This window comes from Salmo salar, chromosome ssa15, assembly GCF_905237065.1.
Source record: "Salmo salar chromosome ssa15, Ssal_v3.1, whole genome shotgun sequence".
Lineage (NCBI taxonomy): Eukaryota > Metazoa > Chordata > Actinopteri > Salmoniformes > Salmonidae > Salmo > Salmo salar.
Window position 1 is genome coordinate 43,099,731 of NC_059456.1, and position 21,563 is coordinate 43,121,293.

The 21,563-nt window shown below is 45.0% G+C and overlaps 1 protein-coding gene across 1 annotated transcript in view; it reads left to right on the forward strand.

Annotated features, from left to right (window-relative positions):
• LOC106571477 (estrogen-related receptor gamma-like) overlaps positions 1 to 21,318 on the forward strand; it is a 48,029-nt gene extending 26,711 nt beyond the window's left edge. The window contains exons 5-8 of the mRNA XM_014144636.2: positions 1,388 to 1,498; positions 2,199 to 2,381; positions 18,559 to 18,828; positions 19,038 to 21,318. Of these exons, the coding sequence (XP_014000111.2) occupies positions 1,388 to 1,498; positions 2,199 to 2,381; positions 18,559 to 18,828; positions 19,038 to 19,282 (809 nt within the window). The 3' untranslated portion in view covers positions 19,283 to 21,318. The remainder of the gene's footprint in view (positions 1 to 1,387; positions 1,499 to 2,198; positions 2,382 to 18,558; positions 18,829 to 19,037) is intronic.
• Positions 21,319 to 21,563: the final 245 nt, after the last annotated feature.

Consider the following 21,563-nt stretch of genomic DNA (forward strand, 5'->3'; position numbering starts at 1 on the left):
TTTGTTTGTCCACCCGCCTCTTGAGGATTGACCACAAGTTCTCAATGGAATTAAGGTCTGGTGAGTTTCCTGGCCATGGACCCAAAATATCGAACAAAATATTGTTCCCCGAGCCACTTAGTTATCAATTTTGCCTTATGGCAAGGTGCTCCATCATGCTGGAAAAGGCATTGTTCGTCACCAAACTGTTCCTGGATGGTTGGGAGAAGTTGGTCTCGGAGGATGTGTTGATTACCATTCTTTATTCATGGCTGTGTTCTTAGGCAAAATTGGGAGTGAGCCCACTCCCTTGGCTGAGAAGCAACCCCACACATGAATGTTCTCAGGATGCTTTACTGTTGGCATGACACAGGACTGATGGTAGCGCTCACCTTGTCTTCTCTGGACAAGCTTTTTTCCGGATGTCCCAAACAATCGGAAAGGGGATGACTTTACCCCAGTCCTCAGCAGTCCAATCCCTGTACCTTTTTCAGAATATCAGTCTGTCCCTGATGTTTTTCATGGAGAGAAGTGGCTTCTTTGCTGCCCTTCTTGACACCAGACTATCCTCCAAAAGTCTTCGCCTCACTGTGCGTGCAGATGCACTCACACCTGCCTGCTGCCATTCCTGGGCAAGCTCTGTACTGGTAGTGCCCCAATCCCGCAGCTGAATCAACTTTAGGAGACGGTCCTGGCGCTTGCTGGACTTTCTTGGGCGCCCTGAAGTCTTTTTCACAACAAATGAACCGCTCCCCTTGAAGTTCTTGATGATCCGATAAATGGTTGATTTAGGTGCAATCTTACTGGCAACAATATCCTTGCCTGTGAAGCCCTTTTTGTGCAAAGCAATGATGACGGCACGTGTTTCCTTGCAGGTAACCATGTTTGACAGAGGAAGAACAATGATTCCAAGCGCCACCCTCCTTTTGAAGCTTCCAGTCTGTTATTCGAACTCAATCAACATGACAGAGTGATCTCCAGCCTTGTCCTCGTCAACACTCACACCTGTGTTAACAAGAGAATCACTGACATGATGTCAGCTGGTCCTTTTGTGGCGGGGCTGAAATGCAGTGCAAATGTTTTTTGGGGATTCAGTTCATTTGCATGGCAAAAAGGGACTTTGGAATTAATTGCAATTCATCTGATCACTCTTCATAACATTCTGGATTATATGCAAATTGCCATCATACAAACTGAGGCAGCAGACTTTGTGAAAATTCATATTTGTGTCGTTCTCAAAACCTTTGGCCACGACTGTACATTTGTGTGTGTGTTAAATGTCCCAAAATGTCTCTCTCTCTCTCTCTCTCTCTCTCTCTCTCTCTCTCTCTCTCTCTCTCTCTCTCTCTCTCTCTCTCTCTCTCTCTCTCTCTCTTTCTCTTTCTCTTTCTCTCTCTTTCTCTCTCAGGTGTGCGTCTGGACCGGGTCCGTGGGGGCAGACAGAAGTACAAGAGAAGGATAGACTCTGAGAACAGCCCCTACCTCAACCCTCAACAAGGCCTGCCACAGAAGAGAACATGTAAGAATCAGCGGTGGAAAAGTACCCTATTGTCATACTTGAGTAAAAGCAAAGATACGTTGACAGAAAATGACTCAAGTAAAAGTGAATGTCACCCAGTAAAATACTACTTGAGTAAAAGTCTAAAAGTATTTGGTTTGAAATATGCTTAAGTATCAACAGTAAACTTAATTGCTCAAATATACTTAAGTATCAAAAGTAAAAGTATGAATAATTTCAAATTCCTTATTTTAAGCAAACCAGACAGCATCATTTTCTTGTTTATTTAAATTGACAGATTGCCAGGGCCACACTCCAACACTCAGACATCATTTACAAATGAAGCGTGTGTTAAGTGAGTCCGCCAGATCAGAGGCAGTAGGGATGACCAGGGATGTTTTCTTGATAATTGTGTGAATTTGATCATTTTCCTGTCCTGCTAAGCATTCAAAATGTAACACGTAGTTTCTGGTGTCAGGGAAAATGTATGGAGTAAAAAGTGTATGTGGAGTAAAAGTTGTCAGAAATATAAATAGTAATGTAAAGTACAAAAAACGACTTAAGTAGTACTTTCAAGAAAATAAAACACACTCTCCTTTTCTTTCTTTTTTTCTCGCTTGATCTCACTGTCTTTGTCTCTAATGATATTCTCACATTTGTACATTTAGATATTAATAAAGTATATTTTAAATCTCTCTCTCTCTCTGTCTCTGTCTCTCAGTTCCTCTAGGGGGTCTGGTAGAAAATAAGGTGGTCTCTCTCCTGCTGGTGGCTGAACCAGAGAGTATCTTTGCCATGCCGGACCCCACCGTCCCCGACAGTGACATCAAAGCCCTGACCACACTTTGTGACCTTGCCGACCGTGAACTGGTGGTCAACATCGGCTGGGCCAAACACATCCCAGGTAGGAAAACACACAGATACACATACATGGGTATACACACATACACACACAAACACACACACACTGGCATAAACACACATCATATTCAATAAGACTCTTATCAGCTCAGAGTGGAGATTGTTGCGCCCTGTGTTGGATTAAGACTTTAGTCCAGAAACAGTGTGTGTGTGTGTGTGTGTGTGTGTGTGTGTGTGTGTGTGTGTGTGTGTGTGTGTGTGTGTGTGTGTGTGTGTGTGTGTGTGTGTGTGTGTGTGTGTGTGTGTGTGTCTGTGGTTGTGGTTGTGTCTGTGGTTTGCTAAGCAAAGGTAAGGATGTGGTACTTGAACATGCGCCAGAGTCTAGTGCTACCTGAAAGTATTAGCAGTAGTTTCCTTCAAAACCTTAATGTGGCCGTGTCGCCATCTGTTTGACAAGAATACTCTTAAATACTCTTTCGGGCCAGACGTCGGAAAAGTGCGGACAAGGGGCCACAAAACATGCAATGTTGTTATGATTTTCAGTTTGCTTCCATACGACTGGGTTCACATTTGTCTCCAGGGATCATAAGGAAAAATAGGATAAAACAATTGCTATGTGTATTTACAGTCCCTTTCTCCAAATGTATTACTCATTTACCTAGCTCTTATCAATAGCTCTTATCAATGTATAAATTACAATGCCTGGAGATTACATCAGAAAAAATATAGTAGATGCTTTTTCCACTTGGAACTGGCACGTTCGATAGACCTTATTCATGGTTTCCTCACGTGTAAAGGTGGTGGAATTATTAGGGAATTAGGTCAAGGTCAGAACACACCGTATCTGTAGACACACCTCTGCCAGACCTTAATTTATTATATCTCCACCCCAAATGAATAGCGGGTGAATAGCATGCTATTCTCATGGTTAAATTCAAGGTCAGAATATGTGTAGAGAGAAAAGTGCATACAAATGGAATTAAGTTCCATTTACGCCTGCTCAACTTGGGTCTGATTTACCCCATTAATGTTTCTGCCCTTCGTCCCAAAGGATATTCCCCGCTGGTAAGAGAAGTCCTTAGGGAGAACTTCTAGATTAGTGCTCTCCTGGATGGAAGCATTGGAAGCAAGAGAAGCTGAACATCTAGATTAGTGTTGTTCTGGATGGAAGCGTTGGAACCAAAATAAGATGAACATCTAGATTAGGGCTCTCCTGGATGGAAGCGTTGGAAGCAAGAGCAACTGAACTTCTAGATTAGGGCTCTCCTGGATGGCAGCGTTGGAAGCAAGAGAAGCTGAACTTCTAGATTAGGGCTCTCCTGGGTGGAAGCGTTGGAAGCAAGAGAAACTTAACTTCTAGATTAGGGCTCTCCTGGATGGGAGCGTTGGAGGCAAGAGAAGCTGAACTTCTAGATTAGGGCTCTCCTGGATGGAAGCGTTGGAAGCAAGAGAAGCTGAACTTCTAGATTAGGGCTCTCCTGGATGGAAGCGTTGGAACCAGGAGAAGCTGAACTTCTAGATTAGGGCTCTCCTGGATGGAAGTGTTGGAAGCAAGAGAAACTGAACTTCTAGATTAGGGCTCTCCTGGATGGAAGTGTTGGAAGCAAGAGAAGCTGAATTTATAGATTAGGGCTCTCCTGGATGGAAGCGTTGGAGGCAAGAGAAGCTGTTTAAGCCTATTAAGATGAAGCTATGGTTTAGTTGTGTAGTGACAACACATATGGACCATCGAACACACACACTGATGGTGGAGATAAAGAGGAAAGAGGCCATCTATCTTCAGCCCCTTCGTTTAGTTTGCATTCCACTCTGTTGTGGATACATGGTTGAGCTTGTGATAGCCTCCTGGTTTCTCTCTCTCTCTCTCTCTCTCTCTCTCTCTCTCTCTCTCTGTCTCCCTCTCTGTCTGTCTCTGAATTCAATTCAATTAATTTCAATTCAAAGGACTTTATTGGCATGGGAAACATGTGTTTACATTGCCAAAGCAAGTGGAATAGACAATAAACAAAAAGGGGAAAAAACAAGGGAAATAAACATAAGTTTTAAAACAATATAGACATTTCAAATGTTATATTATTAGCTATGTACAGAGCATTCGGACAGTATTCAGACCTCTTGACCTTTTCCACAATTTGTTACATTACAGCCTCATTCTAAAATGGATTAGATATCATTTTTCCCCTCATCAATCTACACACAATACCCCATAATGACAAAGAGAAAACAGGTTTTTAGACATTTTTGCAAATGCATTAAAAATAAACAACTGAAATACCTTATTTACATTCAGGACCAGTCAAACATTTGGACACCCCTACTCATTTAAGGGTTTTTCTTTATTTTTACTATATTCTACATTGTAGAATTATAGCGAAGACATCAAAACTATAAAATAACACATATGGAATTATGTATTAACCAAAACAGTGTTAAACAAATCAAAATATATGTTATACAGTTGAAGTTGGAAGTTTACATATACTTAGGTTGGAGTCATTAAAACTCGTTTTTCAACCACTCCACCAATTTCTTGTTAACAAAATATAGTTTTGGCATCATTTTGAGTCAATTGGAGGTGTACCTGTGGATGTATTTCAAGGCCTACCTTCAAACTCAGTGCCTCTTTGCTTGACATCATGGGAAAATCAAAAGAAATCAGCCAAGACCTCAGAAAAAATATTGAAGACCTCCACAAGTCTGGTTCATCCTTGGGAGCAATTTCCAAACGCCTGAAGGTACCACGTTCATCTGCACAAACAATAGTACGCAAGTATAAACACCATGGGACCACGCAGCCGTCATATCGCTCAGGAAGGAGAAGTGTTCTGTCTCCTATAGATGAACATACTTTGGTGTGAAAAGTGCAAATCAATCCCAGAACAACAGCAAAGGACCTTGTGAAGATGCTGGAGGAAACAGGTACAAAAGTATCTATTTCCACAGTAAAATTAGTCCTTTATCGACATAACCTGAAAGGCCGCTCAGCAAGGAAGAAGCCACTGCTCCAAAACCGCTTTAAAAAAGCCAGACTACGGTTTGCAACTGCACATGGGGCCAAAAATCGTACTTTTTGGAGAGATGTCCTCTGGTCTGATGAAACAAAAATATAACTGTTTGGCCATAATGACCATCGTTATGTTTGGAGGAAAAAGGGGGACGCTTGCAAGCCGAAGAACACCATCCCAACCGTGAAGCACGGGGGTGGCAGCATCATGTTGTGGGGGTGCTTTGCTGCAGGAGGGACTGGTGCACTCACAAAATAGATGGCATCATGAGGTCGGAAAATTATGTGGATATATTGAAGCAACATCTCAAGACATCAGTCAGGAAGTTAAAGCTTGGTCGCAAATAGCTCTTCCAAATGGTCAATCCCAAGCATACTTCCAAAGTTGTGGCAAAATGGCTTAAGGACAACAAAGTCAAGATATTGGAGTGGCCATCACAAAGCCCTGACCTCAATCCTATAGAACATTTGTGGGCAGAACTGAAAAAGCGTGTGTGAGCAAGGAGGCCTACAAACCTGATTCAGTTACACCAGCTCTGTCAGGAGGAATGGGCCAAAATTCACCCAACGTATTGTGGAAAGCTTGTGGAAGGCTACCCGAAACGTTTGACCCAAGTTGAACAATTTAAAGGCAATGCTACCAAATACTAATTGAGTGTATGTAAACTTCTGAACCACTGGGAATGTGATGATAGAAATAAAAGCTGAAATAAATCATTCTCTACTATTATTCTGACATTTCACATTCTTAAAATAAAGTGGTGATCCTAACTGACCCAAGACAGGGAATCTTTACGAGGATTAAATGTCAGGAATTGTAAAAAAACTGAGTTCAAATGCATTTGGCTAAGGTGTATGTAAACTTCCGACTTCAACTGTATTTTAGATTCTTCAAAGTAGCCACCCTTTGCCTTGATGACAGTTTTGCACACTCTTGGCATTCTCTCAAACAGTTTCACCTGGAATGCTTTTCCAACAGTCTTGAAGGAGTTCCCACATATGCTGAGCACTTGCTGGCTGCTTTTCATTCACTCTGCGGACCAACTCATCCCAAACCATCTCAATTGGGTTAAGGTTAGGTGATTGTGGAGGCCAGGTCATCTGATGCAGCCCTCAATCACTCTCCTTCTTGGTCAAATAGCCCTTACACAGCCTGGAGGTGTGTTTTGGGTTATTGCCCTGCTGGAAAACAAACGATAGTCCCACTAAGCGCAAACCAGATGGGATGGCGCATCGCTGCAGAATGCTGTGCTAGCCATGTTGGTTAAGTGTGTGTTGAATTCTAAATAAATCACTGACAGTGTCACCAGCAAAGCACCCCCACACCATCACACCTCCTCCTCCATGCTTCACGGTGGGATCCACACATGAGGAGATCATCTGTTCACCTACTCTCCGTCTCACAAAGACACGGAGGTTGGAACCAAAAATCTCCAATTTGGACTCATCAGACCAAAGGACAGATTTCCACTGGTCTAATGTCAGTTGCTTGTGTTTCTTGGCCCAAGCAAGTCTCTTCTTCTTATTGGTGTCCTTTAGTAGTGGTTTCTTTGCAGCAATTCGACCATGAAGGCCTGATTCACACAGTCTCCTCTGAACAGTGGATGTTGAGATGTGTCTGTTACTTGAACTCTGTGAAGCGTTAATTTGGGCTGCAATTTCTGAGGCTGGTAACTCGAATGAACTTTTCCTCTGCAGCAGAGGTAACTATGGGTCTTCCTTTCCTGTAGTGGTCTCATGAGAGCCAGTTCATCATAGCGCTTGATGATTTTTGCGACTGCACTTGAAGAAACCTTCAAAGTAATAGACATTTTCCAGATTGACTGACCATCATGTCTTAAAGTAATGATGGACTGTCATTTCTCTTTGCTTATTTGGGCTGTTTTTGCCATAATATGGACATGGTCTTTTACCAAATAAGGCTATCTTCTGTATACCACCCCTACCTTGTCACAACACAACTGATTGGCTCAAACGCATTAAGAAGGAAAGAAATGCGCACCTGTTAATTGAAATGGATTCCAGGTGACTACCTTATGAAGCTGGTTGAGAGAATGCCAAGAGTGTGCAACGTTGTCATCAAGGCACACACCTGTCTATATAAGGTCCCACAGTTGACAATGCATGTCAGAGCAAAAACCAAGTCATGAGGTCAAAGGAATTGTCCGTTGAGCTCCGAGACAGGATTGTGTCGAGGCACAAATCTGGGGAAGGATACCAAAACATTTATGCAGCATTTAAGGTCCCCAAGAACACAGTGGCCTCCATCATTCTTAAATGGAAGACGTTTGGAACCACCAATACTCTTCTTAGAGCTGGCCGCCCGGAAAAACTGAGCAATTGGGGGAGAAGGGCCTTGGTCAGGGAAGTGACTCTTGACAGAGCTCGAGAGTACCTCTGTGGAGATTGGAGAACCTTCCAGAAGGACAACCATTCTGCAGCACTCTAACCCACTTGGAGTTTGCCAAAAGGCATCTAAAGACTCTCAGACCATGAGAAACAAGATTCTCTGTTCTGATGAAACTAAGATTGAAATCTTTGACATAAATGCCAAGCAACACATCTCGAGGAAACCTGGCAACATCCCTACGGTGAAGCATGGTGGTGGCAGCATCATGCTGTGGGGACGTTTTACACCGGCAGGGACTGGGCGACTAGTCAGGTTTGAGGGAAAGATGAACAGAGCAAAGTACAGAGTGATCCTTGATGAAAACCTGCTCCAGAGTGCTCAGGACCTCAGACTGGGGCGAAGGTTTACCTTCCAACAGGACAACGATCCTAAGCACACAGCCAAGACAACGCAAGACAAGTCTCTGAGTGGCCCAGCCAGAGCCTGGACTTGAACCCAATCTAACATCTCTGGAGAGACCTGAAAATAGCTGTGCTGCAATGCTCCCCATCAAGCTTGACAGAGCTTGAGAGGATCTTGACAGAGCTTGAGAAGAATGGGAGAAACTCCCCAGATACAGGTGTGTCAAGCTTGTAGCGTCATACCCAAGAAGACTGAGGCTGTAATCGCTGCCAAAGGTGCTTCAACAAAGTACTGAGTAAAGGATCTGAATGTGATATTTCAGTTTTTTATTTTCAATACATTTGCAAAAATGTCTAAAAATCTGTTTTTGCTTTGTCATTATGGGCTATTGTGTGTAGATTGATGAGGGGAAAAAAACAATTGAATGAATTTTAGAATTAGGCTGTAACGTAACAAAATGTGGGAAAAGTCAAGGGGTTTGAATACTTCCCGAATGCACTGTACAATGTTGTAACAATGTGCAAGTAATTGAATTATGAAAGGGAAAATAAATAAACAGTTAAACATAGGTTGTATTTCTAATGGTGTTTGTGCTCTATCGGTTGCCCTTTTCTTGTGGCAACAGTTCACAAATATTGCTGCAAATCTCTGTCTGTCTCTCTCTCGCTCTCTTTCGCTCTCTCTCCTCCCCTCTGATTTGATGTACAGTATACATGTACATTGTGGATACATGGATGAGCTTGTGACAGAGCCCTAGTCTCTCTCTCTGTCACTTTATTTATGTATATTTACATTTGTCTTTGTGTCTCTCTATGTCTCTCTCTGTCTCTCTCTCTTGGGTTTGGTAATTCTTTGTTTTGGAAAGGCCCTTGGGCGTCGGCCAGCTGTGTTATTCTGGGCTAACTGAGAAAACTAGCCCCTCCCACAACTACACCCATGGTGACAGTCAGGCTAAGATAACTGTCTAACTGTCCTGCCTTTGTTGGCCAAACAACGTCAGATCCCTTTTAATATACTTTGGGTATATTTAATTTTCCAGTTGAATTTCCTAACATAAGTACTGTTACGCAATTTGTCAAGGTACACAAGCATTTAGAGATCTAATGACTTTCCCCAAAAAGATGACAGCCAAGTAGATAGCAGTGGAGGTAGATATGGCCATATGTGGCTCAATTCAGGAAGGTGAACTTACATGTATGTCGAATTTTCAAGATTGCCTTTTTTTGTAACATTTTATAAAAGTACAAACTCAGAGCTTCAAAATGGTATATCATACACTGCAGTTGAGGGGGGAAATGTAAATGAGCTAAACTTGTTATCCCACTTTTGAGACAAGTAGGAGACAAAATGCCCTTGAATGATCACGTTTTCTAGAGAGCCCTTCTTTGTTTCCGCCCATTCAGGATCATTCACACCCTCTTAAGCCATAGCCCTACCCATCTCTTTAAGATTTCACATGTAAACACATGAGTGAGCATGGGATTGTCCTCCAGAAAGTAGTCTGTCTAATATCCCCCTCCATTATCTCAGCTAATCATGGATCCTGCCTTTCTCCCGATTTACTGTAGTTCGGTGCTTTCTCCTTGGCTAAACTAGGCTATTTACTAGGTCTAACTAAGCATTTTGATTCACATTTATGGATCCCATACAAGTTTGTGAAAGGCATATGAAAGTTCACGTTTTCAAGAAAACATTTATGTCAGAAAATATATATACAGGACCAGTCAAAAGATTGGACACACCTACACATTCAAGGGTTTTATTTATTTTTTACTATTTTCTACGTTGTAGAATAATAGTGAAGACATCAAAGCTATGAAATAACACATATGGAATCATGTAGTAACCAAAAAAGAATTGAACAAATCAAAAAATATTTTATATTTTAGATTCTTCAAAGTAGCTACCTTGTGACAATACAACTGATTGGCTCAAACGCATTAAGAAGGAAAGAAATTCCACAAATTAACTTTTAACAAGGCGCACCTGTTAATAGAAATGCATACCAGGTATGCATGAAGCTGGTTGAGAGAATGTCAAGTGTCACGTGTGCTCCCTCTCCGGCCTCTAGGTCACCAGGCTGCTTGTTATGGCGCACACCTGTCACCATCGTTACGCACACCTGCGCGTCATCAGACTCACCTGGACTCCATCACTTCCATGAGTACCTTCCCTATATATGTCAATCCCTTTGGTTCCTTCCCCAGGCGTCATTGTTTCTGTTCCAGTGTCATGTCTGTGTGTTGTCAAATCAAAATCAAATCAAATTTATTTTTATATAGCCCTTCGTACATCAGCTGATATTCTCAAAGTGCTGTACAGTAACCCAGCCTAAAACCCCAAACAGCATGCAAAGCATGCGAAAGAAGCATGGTGGCTAGGAAATGTTAGCAACACCTCCGCCTTTGCCGGATGCACGGGGGGTATGGTCACTAGTGTAACCAGGGGGTGAGGCCTCATTTAACACAGTAAATTCATCAGGCTTAAGCCATGTTTCAGTCAGGCCAATCACATCAAGATTATTATCAGTGATTAGTTCATTGACTATAACTGCCTTGGAAGTGAGGGATCTAACATTAAGTAACCCAATTTTGAGATGTGAGGTATCACAATCTCTTTCAATAATGGCAGGAATGGAGGAGGTCTTTATACTAGTGAGATTGCTAAAGCGAACACCGCCATTTTTAATTTTGCCCAACCTAGATCGAGGCACAGACACGGTTCTCAATGGGGAAAGCTGAGCTGACTACGCTGACTGTGCTAGTGGCAGACTCCACTAAGCTGGCAGGCTGGCTAACAGCCTGCTGCCTGGCCTGCACCCTATTTCATTGTGGAGCTAGAGGAGTTAGAGCCCTGTCTATGTTCGTAGATAAGATGAGAGCACCCCTCCAGCTAGGATGGAGTCCGTCACTCCTCAACAGGCCAGGCTTGGTCCTGTTTGTGGGTGAGTCCCAGAAAGAGGGCCAATTATCTACAAATTCTATCTTTTGGGAGGGGCAGAAAACAGTTTTCAACCAGCGATTGAGTTGTGAGACTCTGCTGTAGAGCTCATCACTCCCCCTAACTGGGAGGGGGCCAGAGACAATTAATCGATGCCGACACATCTTTCTAGCTGATTTACACGCTGAAGCTATGTTGCGCTTGGTGACCTCTGACTGTTTCATCCTAACATCGTTGGTGCCGATGTGGATAACTGTAAGGGCTGTCTTCAGGAATGGACCAAAATGCAGCGGAGTTAGTATTCATCTTTAAATTTAATTAGAAAGAACACTATAACAAACAAAACAAGGAAACTGACAGCCAACAGTCCTGTCAGGTGCAAACACACTAAACAAGAAACAATTACCCACAAAACCCAAAGGAAAAACATGCTCCTTATGTGTGACTCCCAATCAACCACAACCCTCTACAGCTGTGCTTGATTGGAAGTCACACGGCCAAAATCAATGAAACAATAAAAAACACACACTCCCTTCTGCCACGTCCTGACCCAACTACACCCTCTACTGGTCAGGACGTGACAGTACCCCCCCCTCAAGGTGCAGACCCCGGGATGCACCTAAAAAAAGAACACACAAGAAAATCCCCAACAAAAAGGAACACCTAAACAATAAGGGAGGGAAGGGAGGGTGGCTGCCGTCACCGACGGCACTGTGCTACACCCTCCCTCCCCAACCCACCTATCCTGGAGGTGGCTCAGGTGCAGGACGTGGACCTCGCTCCACCTTTGGCGTCGCCCACTTTGGTGGCGCCGATAGCTGCGCCGGGCAGACGGGCCACTCGGGCTGACCCTGGCAGACAGACCACTCGGGCTGGGCCGGAGGACAGGAGGGCCCCTCGGGCTGGGCCGGAGGGCAGGAGGGCCCCTCGGGCTGGGCCGGAGGGCAGGAGGGCCCCTCGGGCTGGGCCGGAGGGCAGGAGGGCCCCTCGGGCCGGGCCGGAGGGCAGGAGGGCCCCTCGGGCCGGGCCGGAGGGCAGGAGGGCCCCTCGGGCCGGGCCGGAGAGCAGGAGGGCCCCTCGGGCCGGGCCGGAGGGCAGGAGGGCCCCTCGGGCTGGGCCGGAGGGCAGGAGGGCCCCTCGGGCTGGGCCGGAGAGCAGGAGGGCCCCTCGGGCTGGGCCGGAGGACAGGAGGGCCACTCGGGCTGGGCCGGAGGGCAGGCAGGGCACCCTGGCAGATCCGGGCAGGCGGGCCACTCTGGCAGTTCAGGGCAGTCTGGCCACTCTGGCAGTTCAGGGCAGTCTGGCCACTCTGGCAGTTCAGGGCAGTCTGGCCACTCTGGCAGTTCAGGGCAGTCTGGCCACTCTGGCAGTTCAGGGCAGTCTGGCCACTCTGGCAGTTCAGGGCAGTCTGGCCACTCTGGCAGTTCAGGGCAGTCTGGCCACTCTGGCAGTTCAGGGCAGTCTGGCCACTCCGGCAGTTCAGGGCAGTCTGGCCACTCCGGCAGTTCAGCGCAGTCTGGCCACTCCGGCAGTTCAGCGCAGTCTGGCCTCTCCGGCAGTTCAGCGCAGTCTGACCTCTCTGGCGACTGTTGACTGGCGGGCAGCTCTGACGACTGTTGACTGGCGGGCAGCTCTGATGACTGTTGACTGGCGGGCAGCTCTGACGACTGTTGACTGGCGGGCAGCTCTGGCGACTGTTGACTGGCGGGCAGCTCTGGCGACTGTTGACTGGCGGGCAGCTCTGGCGACTGTTGACTGGCGGGCAGCTCTGGCGACTGTTGACTGGCGGGCAGCTCTGGTGACTGTTGACTGGCGAGGCTGGGTTGACACACTAGACTCCTGATGCACGGGGCTGGTATAGGACGTGCCAGCCCGGAGACACGCACCTCCATGCTAGTGCGTCTGGCGGGAAACACCGGACCGAAATGGCGCGCTGGCGGTCTTGATTGTAGGGTTGGAATCACCCCTTCCGGCTCGATGCTCCCCTTGCCCTGGCACCTGCGGGGCGCTGGTACTGGGCGAACTGGGCTGTGCGTCCGTATCGGCGAGATGGTGCGTACCACAGCGTAACATGGCGCCCTCCACCTCAATTGCACCTCGCTGTAGTCACGGGTAGCTGGCTTACGGCTCTTCCCTGGCCTGGCCAAGCTACCCGTGTGCCCCCCCCAAAAAAAATCTTGGGGCTGCCTCTCGGGTTTCCTAGCCAACCGTGTTCCAGCGTAACGTTCCCGATGGTTCCTCTGTCCAGCTGCCTCCACTCTCCTGAGTGCCTCTACCTGTTCCCATGGGAGGCGATCCCTTCCGGCCAGGATCTCTTCCCAGGTGTAGGCTCCCTTGCCATCCAGGACGTCCTCCCATGTCCATTCCTCCCTTTTTCTCTCCTGTCGCTGCTCCTTCCTCTTCCGCTGCTTGGTCCTTGTTTGGTGGGTAATTCTGTAAGGGCTGTCTTCAGGAATGGACCAAAATGCAGCGGAGTTAGTATTCATCTTTAAATTTAATTAGAAAGAACACTATAACAAACAAAACAAGGAAACTGACAGCCAACAGTCCTGTCAGGTGCAAACACACTAAACAAGAAACAATTACCCACAAAACCCAAAGGAAAAACATGCTCCTTATGTGTGACTCCCAATCAACCACAACCCTCTACAGCTGTGCTTGATTGGAAGTCACACGGCCAAAATCAATGAAACAATAAAAAACACACACTCCCTTCTGCCACGTCCTGACCCAACTACACCCTCTACTGGTCAGGACGTGACAATAACAATATCTCTATACTCTCTACACTCGCCAGTTTTAGCTTTAGCCAGCACCGTCTTTAGATTAGCCTTAACGTCGGTAGCCCTGCCCCCTGGTAAACAGTGTATAATCGCTGGATGATTAGTTTTAAGTCTAATACTGCGGGTAATGGAGTCGCCAATGACTAGGGTTTTCAATTTGTCAGAGCTAATGGTGGGAGCCGTCGGCGTCTCAGACCCCACAACGGGAGGAGTAGAGACCAGAGAAATCTCGGCCTCCGACTCCGACTCGCTTAATGGGGAGAACCGGTTGAAAGTTTCTGTCGGCTGAATAAGCGACACCGGTTGAGCATTCCTACAGCGTTTCCCTCCAGAAGCCATGAGAAAGATGTCCGGCTGCGGGGACCGTGCGAGGGGGTTTATACTAACGTTACTATCGGTACTTACTGGTGGCACAGACGCTGTTTCATCCTTTCCTACACTGAAATTACCCTTGCCTAACGATCGCGTCTGAAGCTGGGCTTGCAGCACAGCTATCCTTGCCGTAAGGCGATCGTTCTCCTGTATATTATAAGTACAACGACTGCAATTAGAAGGCATCATGTTAATGTTACTTAGCTTCGGCTGTTTAAAGTCCTGACGAACCATGTCCAGATAAAACCTCCGGGGTGAAAAAGTTGAATGAAAAAAGTTGAGTGAGGGAAAAAGTAAAAATATACGGTAATGAAAAAGTAAAAAACCGTCAGGTAGCAAAGTAAGATCGGCAACAAAACGCACAGCAGCGTAAACAAGTCTGCATGTTGTTTGTGTTTCTTGTTTGTATTTAGTTGTGTTTATTTATTAAAACACTCACTACCTGAACTTCCTAACTCTCAGCGCACATGTTACACCAAGAGTGTGCAAAGCTGCCATCAAGGCAAAGGGTGGCTACTTTGAAGAATCTCAAATTTCAAATATATTTTGATTTGTTTGACACTTTTTTGGTTACTACATGATTCCATATGTGTTATTATTCTAAATTGCAGAAAATAGTCAAATTAAGAAAAACGCTGGAATGAGTAGGTATGTCCAAAGTTTTGACTAGTACTGTATATATAATTAACATCCCTACTGTGAAGTAGGAAATGGCATCAAACGCCCCCGATCCTTAATTCGATCACATATATCCAGTATCTCTTCCTTCCCACTCTCTCTTTCCCCAAGCTTTTTCTCTCTCTCACTCAGATGAAAGTCTTTTGGCTCTATCAGCAGTTAATGTCCTGTTCACACCCAAAACATCACCAGGGAAACACCTGTGTTTTTGTTAACGCTTGTCCAGTAATGCTTACACAACAAGCTGCCTAAGCAGGTGTGTGTGTGTGTGTGTGTGTGTGTGTGTGTGTGTGTGTGTGTGTGTGTGTGTGTGTGTGTGTGTGTGTGTGTGTGTGTGTGTGTGTGTGTGTGTGTGTGTGTGTGTGTGTGTGTGTGTGTGTGTGCGTGCGTGCGTGCGTGCGTGCGTGTCTTTCCTGATCAGCACTTTCTTCGTTCTCAAAGAAAGAACGAAGAGCAACAAAGCGCTCCCCTCCTGAATGCCTTGAAACTCTTCTTCTCTGCTTGTCACCAGTGTTTACTGTCAGAGTCGGAGTCTAACCTAGTCAGTCACATGGATGTGTGTATTTGTAGCCCTTTGCCAGTGGAGCGTTTGTCTGTCTGGAGGAGTGGAGCAGCCATGGGAAACAACCACCGACACAGACACACCAGGGACCCACTTGAGGGGATAATGGAGAGAGAGAAACTGAGAGAGAGCGAGAAACTGAGGATGAGCGAGTGGAAGGCCAATAGTGAATGTGCAAGAAGGCAAGAGAGAGAGAGAGTCAGCGAGATGTTGTGAGAGTGGAAGAGAGATACAGTAGATAAGGACAGAGTGATGAGGGACAGAGAAGGGGAGAGAAAGTAGTCTCAGCTCTAGACCCCTGGTAGCACCGTAATGGTGGTGTCACATCAGCTCTGTTTGAGTGGCAGGCTACGGCCCATGGCTGGGGGAACCAGTGTCCTGGCAGAGGGGCCCAGGCTGTCGTTGCTACTGCCCTGGGGGAGGTTAGTCCAGCTCGACCACTCAGCACCCTGTCCCCCCCGCCCCTTCCCCTGTCTGGTCCTGTTATGGAGACTGACGTTGATTCTGTCTGAGGGCTATGCTGGGAGAAGATGAACTTGGCTTAAGACCCTCTCTCACACCACACTTTGGCCTTTTTTAGGCTGCTGTAAGCTGGCTGTGAAGTTATTATGTGTGTGTTTCTGTAGGGGCACAGCTGAACCCTTCCAGCCCAGATAACCCTCTCAAATTTAAGCCTGTATGCCTGTATCATTGTTCCAAGCGCTCCTCATACCCTAACCCTTAACTACAGCGTTGAGAATGACATCCCATGGACTAACTGCTCTGGGTTAACTCTTGCATCTAGACGTTCCGCTAGCGGAATGCCTCGCCAAATATCTAATGGAAGAACGTGGCGCGAAAAACAAATACCTCAAAAATGCAATAATTTCTATTTTTCAACCATACGACTATTTTACACCATTTGAAAGATAGGACTCTCGTTAATCCAACCACATTGTCTGATTTCAAAAAGGCTTTACAGCGAAAGCAAAACATTAGATTATGTTAGGAGAGTACACAGCCAAAAACAATCACACAGCCATTTTCAAAGCAAGCATATATGTCACAAAAACACAAAACACAGCTAAATGCAGCACTAACCTTTGATGATCTTCATCAGATGACACTCCTAGGACATTATGTTATACAATACATGCATGTTTTGTTCAATCAAGTTCATATTTATATCAAAAAACTGCTTTTAACATTAGCATGTGATGTTCAGAACTAGCATTCCCACCCAAAACTTCAGGTGAATTTACTAAATTACTCATCATAAACGTTGACAAAATACATAACAATTATTTTAAGAATTATAGATACAAAACTCCTTTATGCAATCGCTATGTCAGATTTTAAAATAGCTTTTCGGCGAAAGCACATTTTGCAATATTCTGAGTACATAGCTCAGCCATCACGGCTAGCTAATTTGACACCCGCCAAGTTTGAGGCAACCTAAACTCAGAATTACTATTAGAAAAATTGGATTACCTTTGCTGTTCTTCATCAGAATGCACTCCCAGGATTGCTACTTCCAGAACAAATGTTGTTTTTGTTCCAAATAATCCATAGTTATGTGCAAATACCCCCGTTTTGTTCGTGCGTTCAGGTCACTATCCAAAGGGTAACGCGCGAGCGCATTTCGAGACATAAAAATTCAAAATGTTCCTTTACCGTACTTAGAAGCATGTCAAACGCTGTTTAAAATAATTTTTTATGGTAATTTTCTCGTAAAATAGTGATAATATTCCAACCAGACAATGCTGTATTCATTCAAAAAGGAAGAGAAAAAATGGCGAGATCTCGTGAACGCGCATTTCCAGTCTCTCTGTCACAAGGCAGTCCACTGACAAACTGTGCTGCTGTTATCTGCCCAGAGACAGGAGACGCGTCAATCCGGTTTCTGAAGGCTTTAGAGAGCCAATGGAAGCCTTAGAAAGTGTCACATAACAGCTCAGATACTGTAGTTTTGATAGACAAGCAACAGAAGGACTACAAATTCGCATAAAGGCCACTTCCTTCTTGGAATCTTCTCAGGTTTTTGCCTGCCATATGAGTTCTGTTATACTCACAGACACCATTCAAACAGTTTTTGAAACTTTAGAGTGTTTTCTATCCAAATAACTAATAATATGCATATTCTCGTTTCTGGGCAAGAGTAGTAACCAGTTTAAATCGTGTACGTTTTTTATCCAGCCGTGAAAATACTGCCCCCTATCCCAGACAGGTTAAGTAAGAGGACCTCTTTGTCTCCGTCGGCTTTGTCTTGTCTCTGCGGGACAGAGGACGTCTCTGATGCTCCTTTATGTGTCCCCTTGTGTGTATCCATATAGAGGTGTCCTCAAAGACAACGACACACACACAGACTCACACAATGCTTCTCCTTCTCCTCTGCTGAACGATCGTTCTGTACCGAAATGCTGATCCCTATCAACCAATGAAAGAGTCTGCAGACAGTGTTCCAATCAATCTGGGAGAGATAATGAGGAGCGGGAGCCACAGGCGTTCACATGGCAATTGTAAAAGCACCCGACCCTGATAAGAATCACTGATGGTGTAAAAAAGAAAAAGAAGCCTTCCCCTCCTCCTCTTCCTTTCCCTCCATTCTGTAAAACTAATCTTCTGGTTTTTAATTATGCTGTGTGTGTGTGTGTGTGTGTGTGTGTGTGTGTGTGTGTGTGTGTGTGTGTGTGTGTGTGTGTGTGTGTGTGTGTGTGTGTGTGTGTGTGTGTGTGTGTGTGTGTGTGTGTGTGTGTGTGTGTGTGTGTGTGTGTGTGTGTGTGTGAGGAGACTACAGATTGAGTGGATCTAATCATGCTCACATGGAGGTGTATCTGTTTGTCAAAGGGAGTGTCTTTATTGGATTGACAACTTATGGGCTTTCACTATTCAACTGTTCCAGACCGCTGCTAGCCTCAACTGACCCCTCATCCAATGACCCTTCGGTTGACCTTGGTCTAATTATTCCAATGGGTCCAGCCATTCTGACTAAAACCATCACAATTCTATTTTCGAATGCCGATGTTTTTATTTTTGGGTTGTGTCTTTTCGATGAAGATATGTCTTTAAAATGGTCCTTTCACTCTTTGTCCTCCCTAATTAGATCTAGCTAAAAAACTCTCCATCTCTCCTCCATCCCCCTTTCTTCAGGTTTCCCCTTGCTCTCGCTGGCAGACCAGATGAGTCTACTGCAGAGCGGATGGATGGAGATTCTGATCCTGCGTGTGGTGTTTCGCTCGCTGGCCCTAGAGGATAAGCTGGTGTATGCTGAGGACTACATCATGGATGAGGAGCAGTCCAAACTGGCAGGTGTACTGGACCTAAACAACACCATACTGCAGCTGGTGAAGAAATACAAAGCCATGAGGATTGACAAGGAGGAGTTTGTTGTCCTCAAGGCAATCTCACTGGCTAACTCAGGTATGGAACTTCACTGTGTTGGTGTAGTTGAGGTTGAGTTAGGCATGTATTTTCCAATGGCTATTTGGCTTTGCTGACGTTCAATCTCTGCATATATGCCAACATCATCTCACAATATCATCCTTCCTCTGCCCTATCTATGTTCCTTCCTTTCCATCTGCCTTCCCCTCTACCCTGTTCCCTCTCTCCCCCGCTCCCTCTCTTCACAGACTCCATGCAGATAGAGGATGTGGAGGCAGTCCAGAGTCTCCAGGATGTGCTCCATGGGGCCCTGCAGGACTACGAGAGTGCCCAGCACACGGAGGACCCTCGGCGGGCAGGCAAGCTCATCATGACCCTGCCCCTGCTCCGGCAGACGGCCGCCAGGGCTGTGCAGCACTTCTGCAGCATCAAGCAGGACGGCCGTGTGCCCATGCACAAACTGTTCCTAGAACTGCTGGAGGCCAGGGCCTGACCAGCCACGTGGGACTAGGATCACATAGAGGAAGGATAGGGTAGTGATGTCATAAAGGTCAAGATTAATGCAGGAAGTGGTACTGTGCTGGAAGAACAGAGTGAACAGCAATGAGTGGACCTGAACGGAGACAAAATGGCTCCTCTGTGAAGTTCCAGTTGCTCTTCTATTAAGTAATTGTTGTCCAGTCCTTCTTTATGTCATTCTGGGACTGTTGTGAGTTTGACAAGGCTAACACAGCCCTGCTCGCCATTACAAACTCAGGAGGAGAGGAGGAAGGACTGACATCACCTTAGTGACAGGGATAACTGCCTTATAAGGGATTTTGATGGCAGTTATTATTAATATAAACCTAAACAGTGCTTGTGAAATGAAGAAAGACACCCAAAACTTGAAGATCCTCTAGGATTATTATTTGTGTGAAACCAGCTCCACGTCTGTTCATCCTGCATTGTAGTGCTTGAATAACTTTTCTTTTTTATATAAAATGAACTGTGGACAGGCTTGCCAAAGAACGGTGTGACACACTTAGTCAAAGGATGCAGCAAGCGGTCACAATAACGTATGTAAGACACTCACCTATAATAAGTTAGGGAACTTGATTTCATTGAAATATTTTCAAGGAAATGCATTAAGTAACTGTAACTCATTATTATTATTTTTTTAACTAGGCAAGTCAGTTAAGAACAAATTCTTATTATCAATGACAGCCTAGGAACAGTGGGTTAACTGCCTTGTTGGGCAGAATTACAGATTTTTACCTTGTCAGCTCGGGGATTTGACCTTGCAACCTTTCGATTACTTGTCCAACGCTCTAACCACTAGTCCACCTGCCGCCCCAATGATTATGAAGGTGAGGGGAGATATTGAATAAAGGCCTATATTCAATCAGATCAAGAGTTAACCGCGAAAGCAGACACCCGCATAGCGGATGTTTTGGTGGAGTCGGAGGTGGAACTGTCAAATCGGTGAGCAGCTGCTCTTCCGATCATTGTCACGAAGCCACACCCACTGGCGTTAGAAGTTCAGAAAGAAAACGTGTAGAAAGCTATATAGAAATAATGATGCTCAAATGTAAAAATCATTAAACGATATAATGACTGTTTTTATCATCCTAATGGAGGTGTAGATTACATCTCACATTCCAGTGTTGAACTTGTAAAGAAGGCTGCATGGGTTTTCAGATAATGTGACTCGGTGCAGCCAATGGCAGTGTCCGATTTAGGTATAATGTCGGGAGCCACTTGTGGATTTGACAGCTCTTAGCGCAGTTCCACCTCCAACACCATCAAAACAGCCGCTATGCAGATGTCAGCTAAAGCAGATCTGATTGAATAGAGCCCTAAAAATGTATTTATTGTTGGCTTGATTATTTTTTATTTTTTTTATTTTTTATTTACCAGTGTGGCATTAACGAAGAATAAAGGAATAAATACAGATAATTTTCTAAAGATTAAGTAATTTTGTTTTAATAAGTAAATAAAACATTTTGTACTAGCTTCACTACTTCACTCATGGCACTGATACCTGTACTATACCATAGCCTCTAAGGCAATATAATAACGTGATGTACAGTACTTGATGACATTGAACCATGCATTTTTTGCATTGAGTTGTAGATTACACACTGTGCAAAGAACCTCTTTCCTTTCTTATGATGAAGATCTGGTGGTGGTATTTCAAACGTGTCTCTGTGTTTCTGTTTCAGAAAGTAGAAATCTTGGAAAATCATAAATGTTCAAATTAATGGAAACTAAATCGGTAGGAATGTGGAAACAGCTTTTAACTCACTGTACATTACGGACAACTGTATTTTTATTTGCTCTAGCTGTGCGGAATAATCTGTATATTTTTGTGACAAAGTATATCATAAAGTGTGATCCAGCAATACTGTGTGGAGGGGGTGTAAATGTATGTATTCTGTATATAAAGTCCAGCGCCAACTGAGTTGTAACCCATGTTCAGATGAGATGTACACTACTACTACCATTCTCAGGACGATTCTAGGGCAATAAAGATGCTTCCAGCTCCAGAAAGAGTCTTCATCTTTCTATCTGTTATAGGGTTATGACACAATCATATGTCCTAGTCAGACTTTTGGGAAAGGGGGAGGCAGAAGGTGAGACGTCCTCATTGATAAAGAGAGGGGGGATGAAAGGAGGGAAGAGAAGAGGGATATAGTGAAGCAATGGAGAGGGGTAGACATGAATCAAGAGAAGATCAGTGCGGAGGAGAGGTGGAGTAGGGAAAGATGCAGGCACCCTGTCTGACGTTACAATAA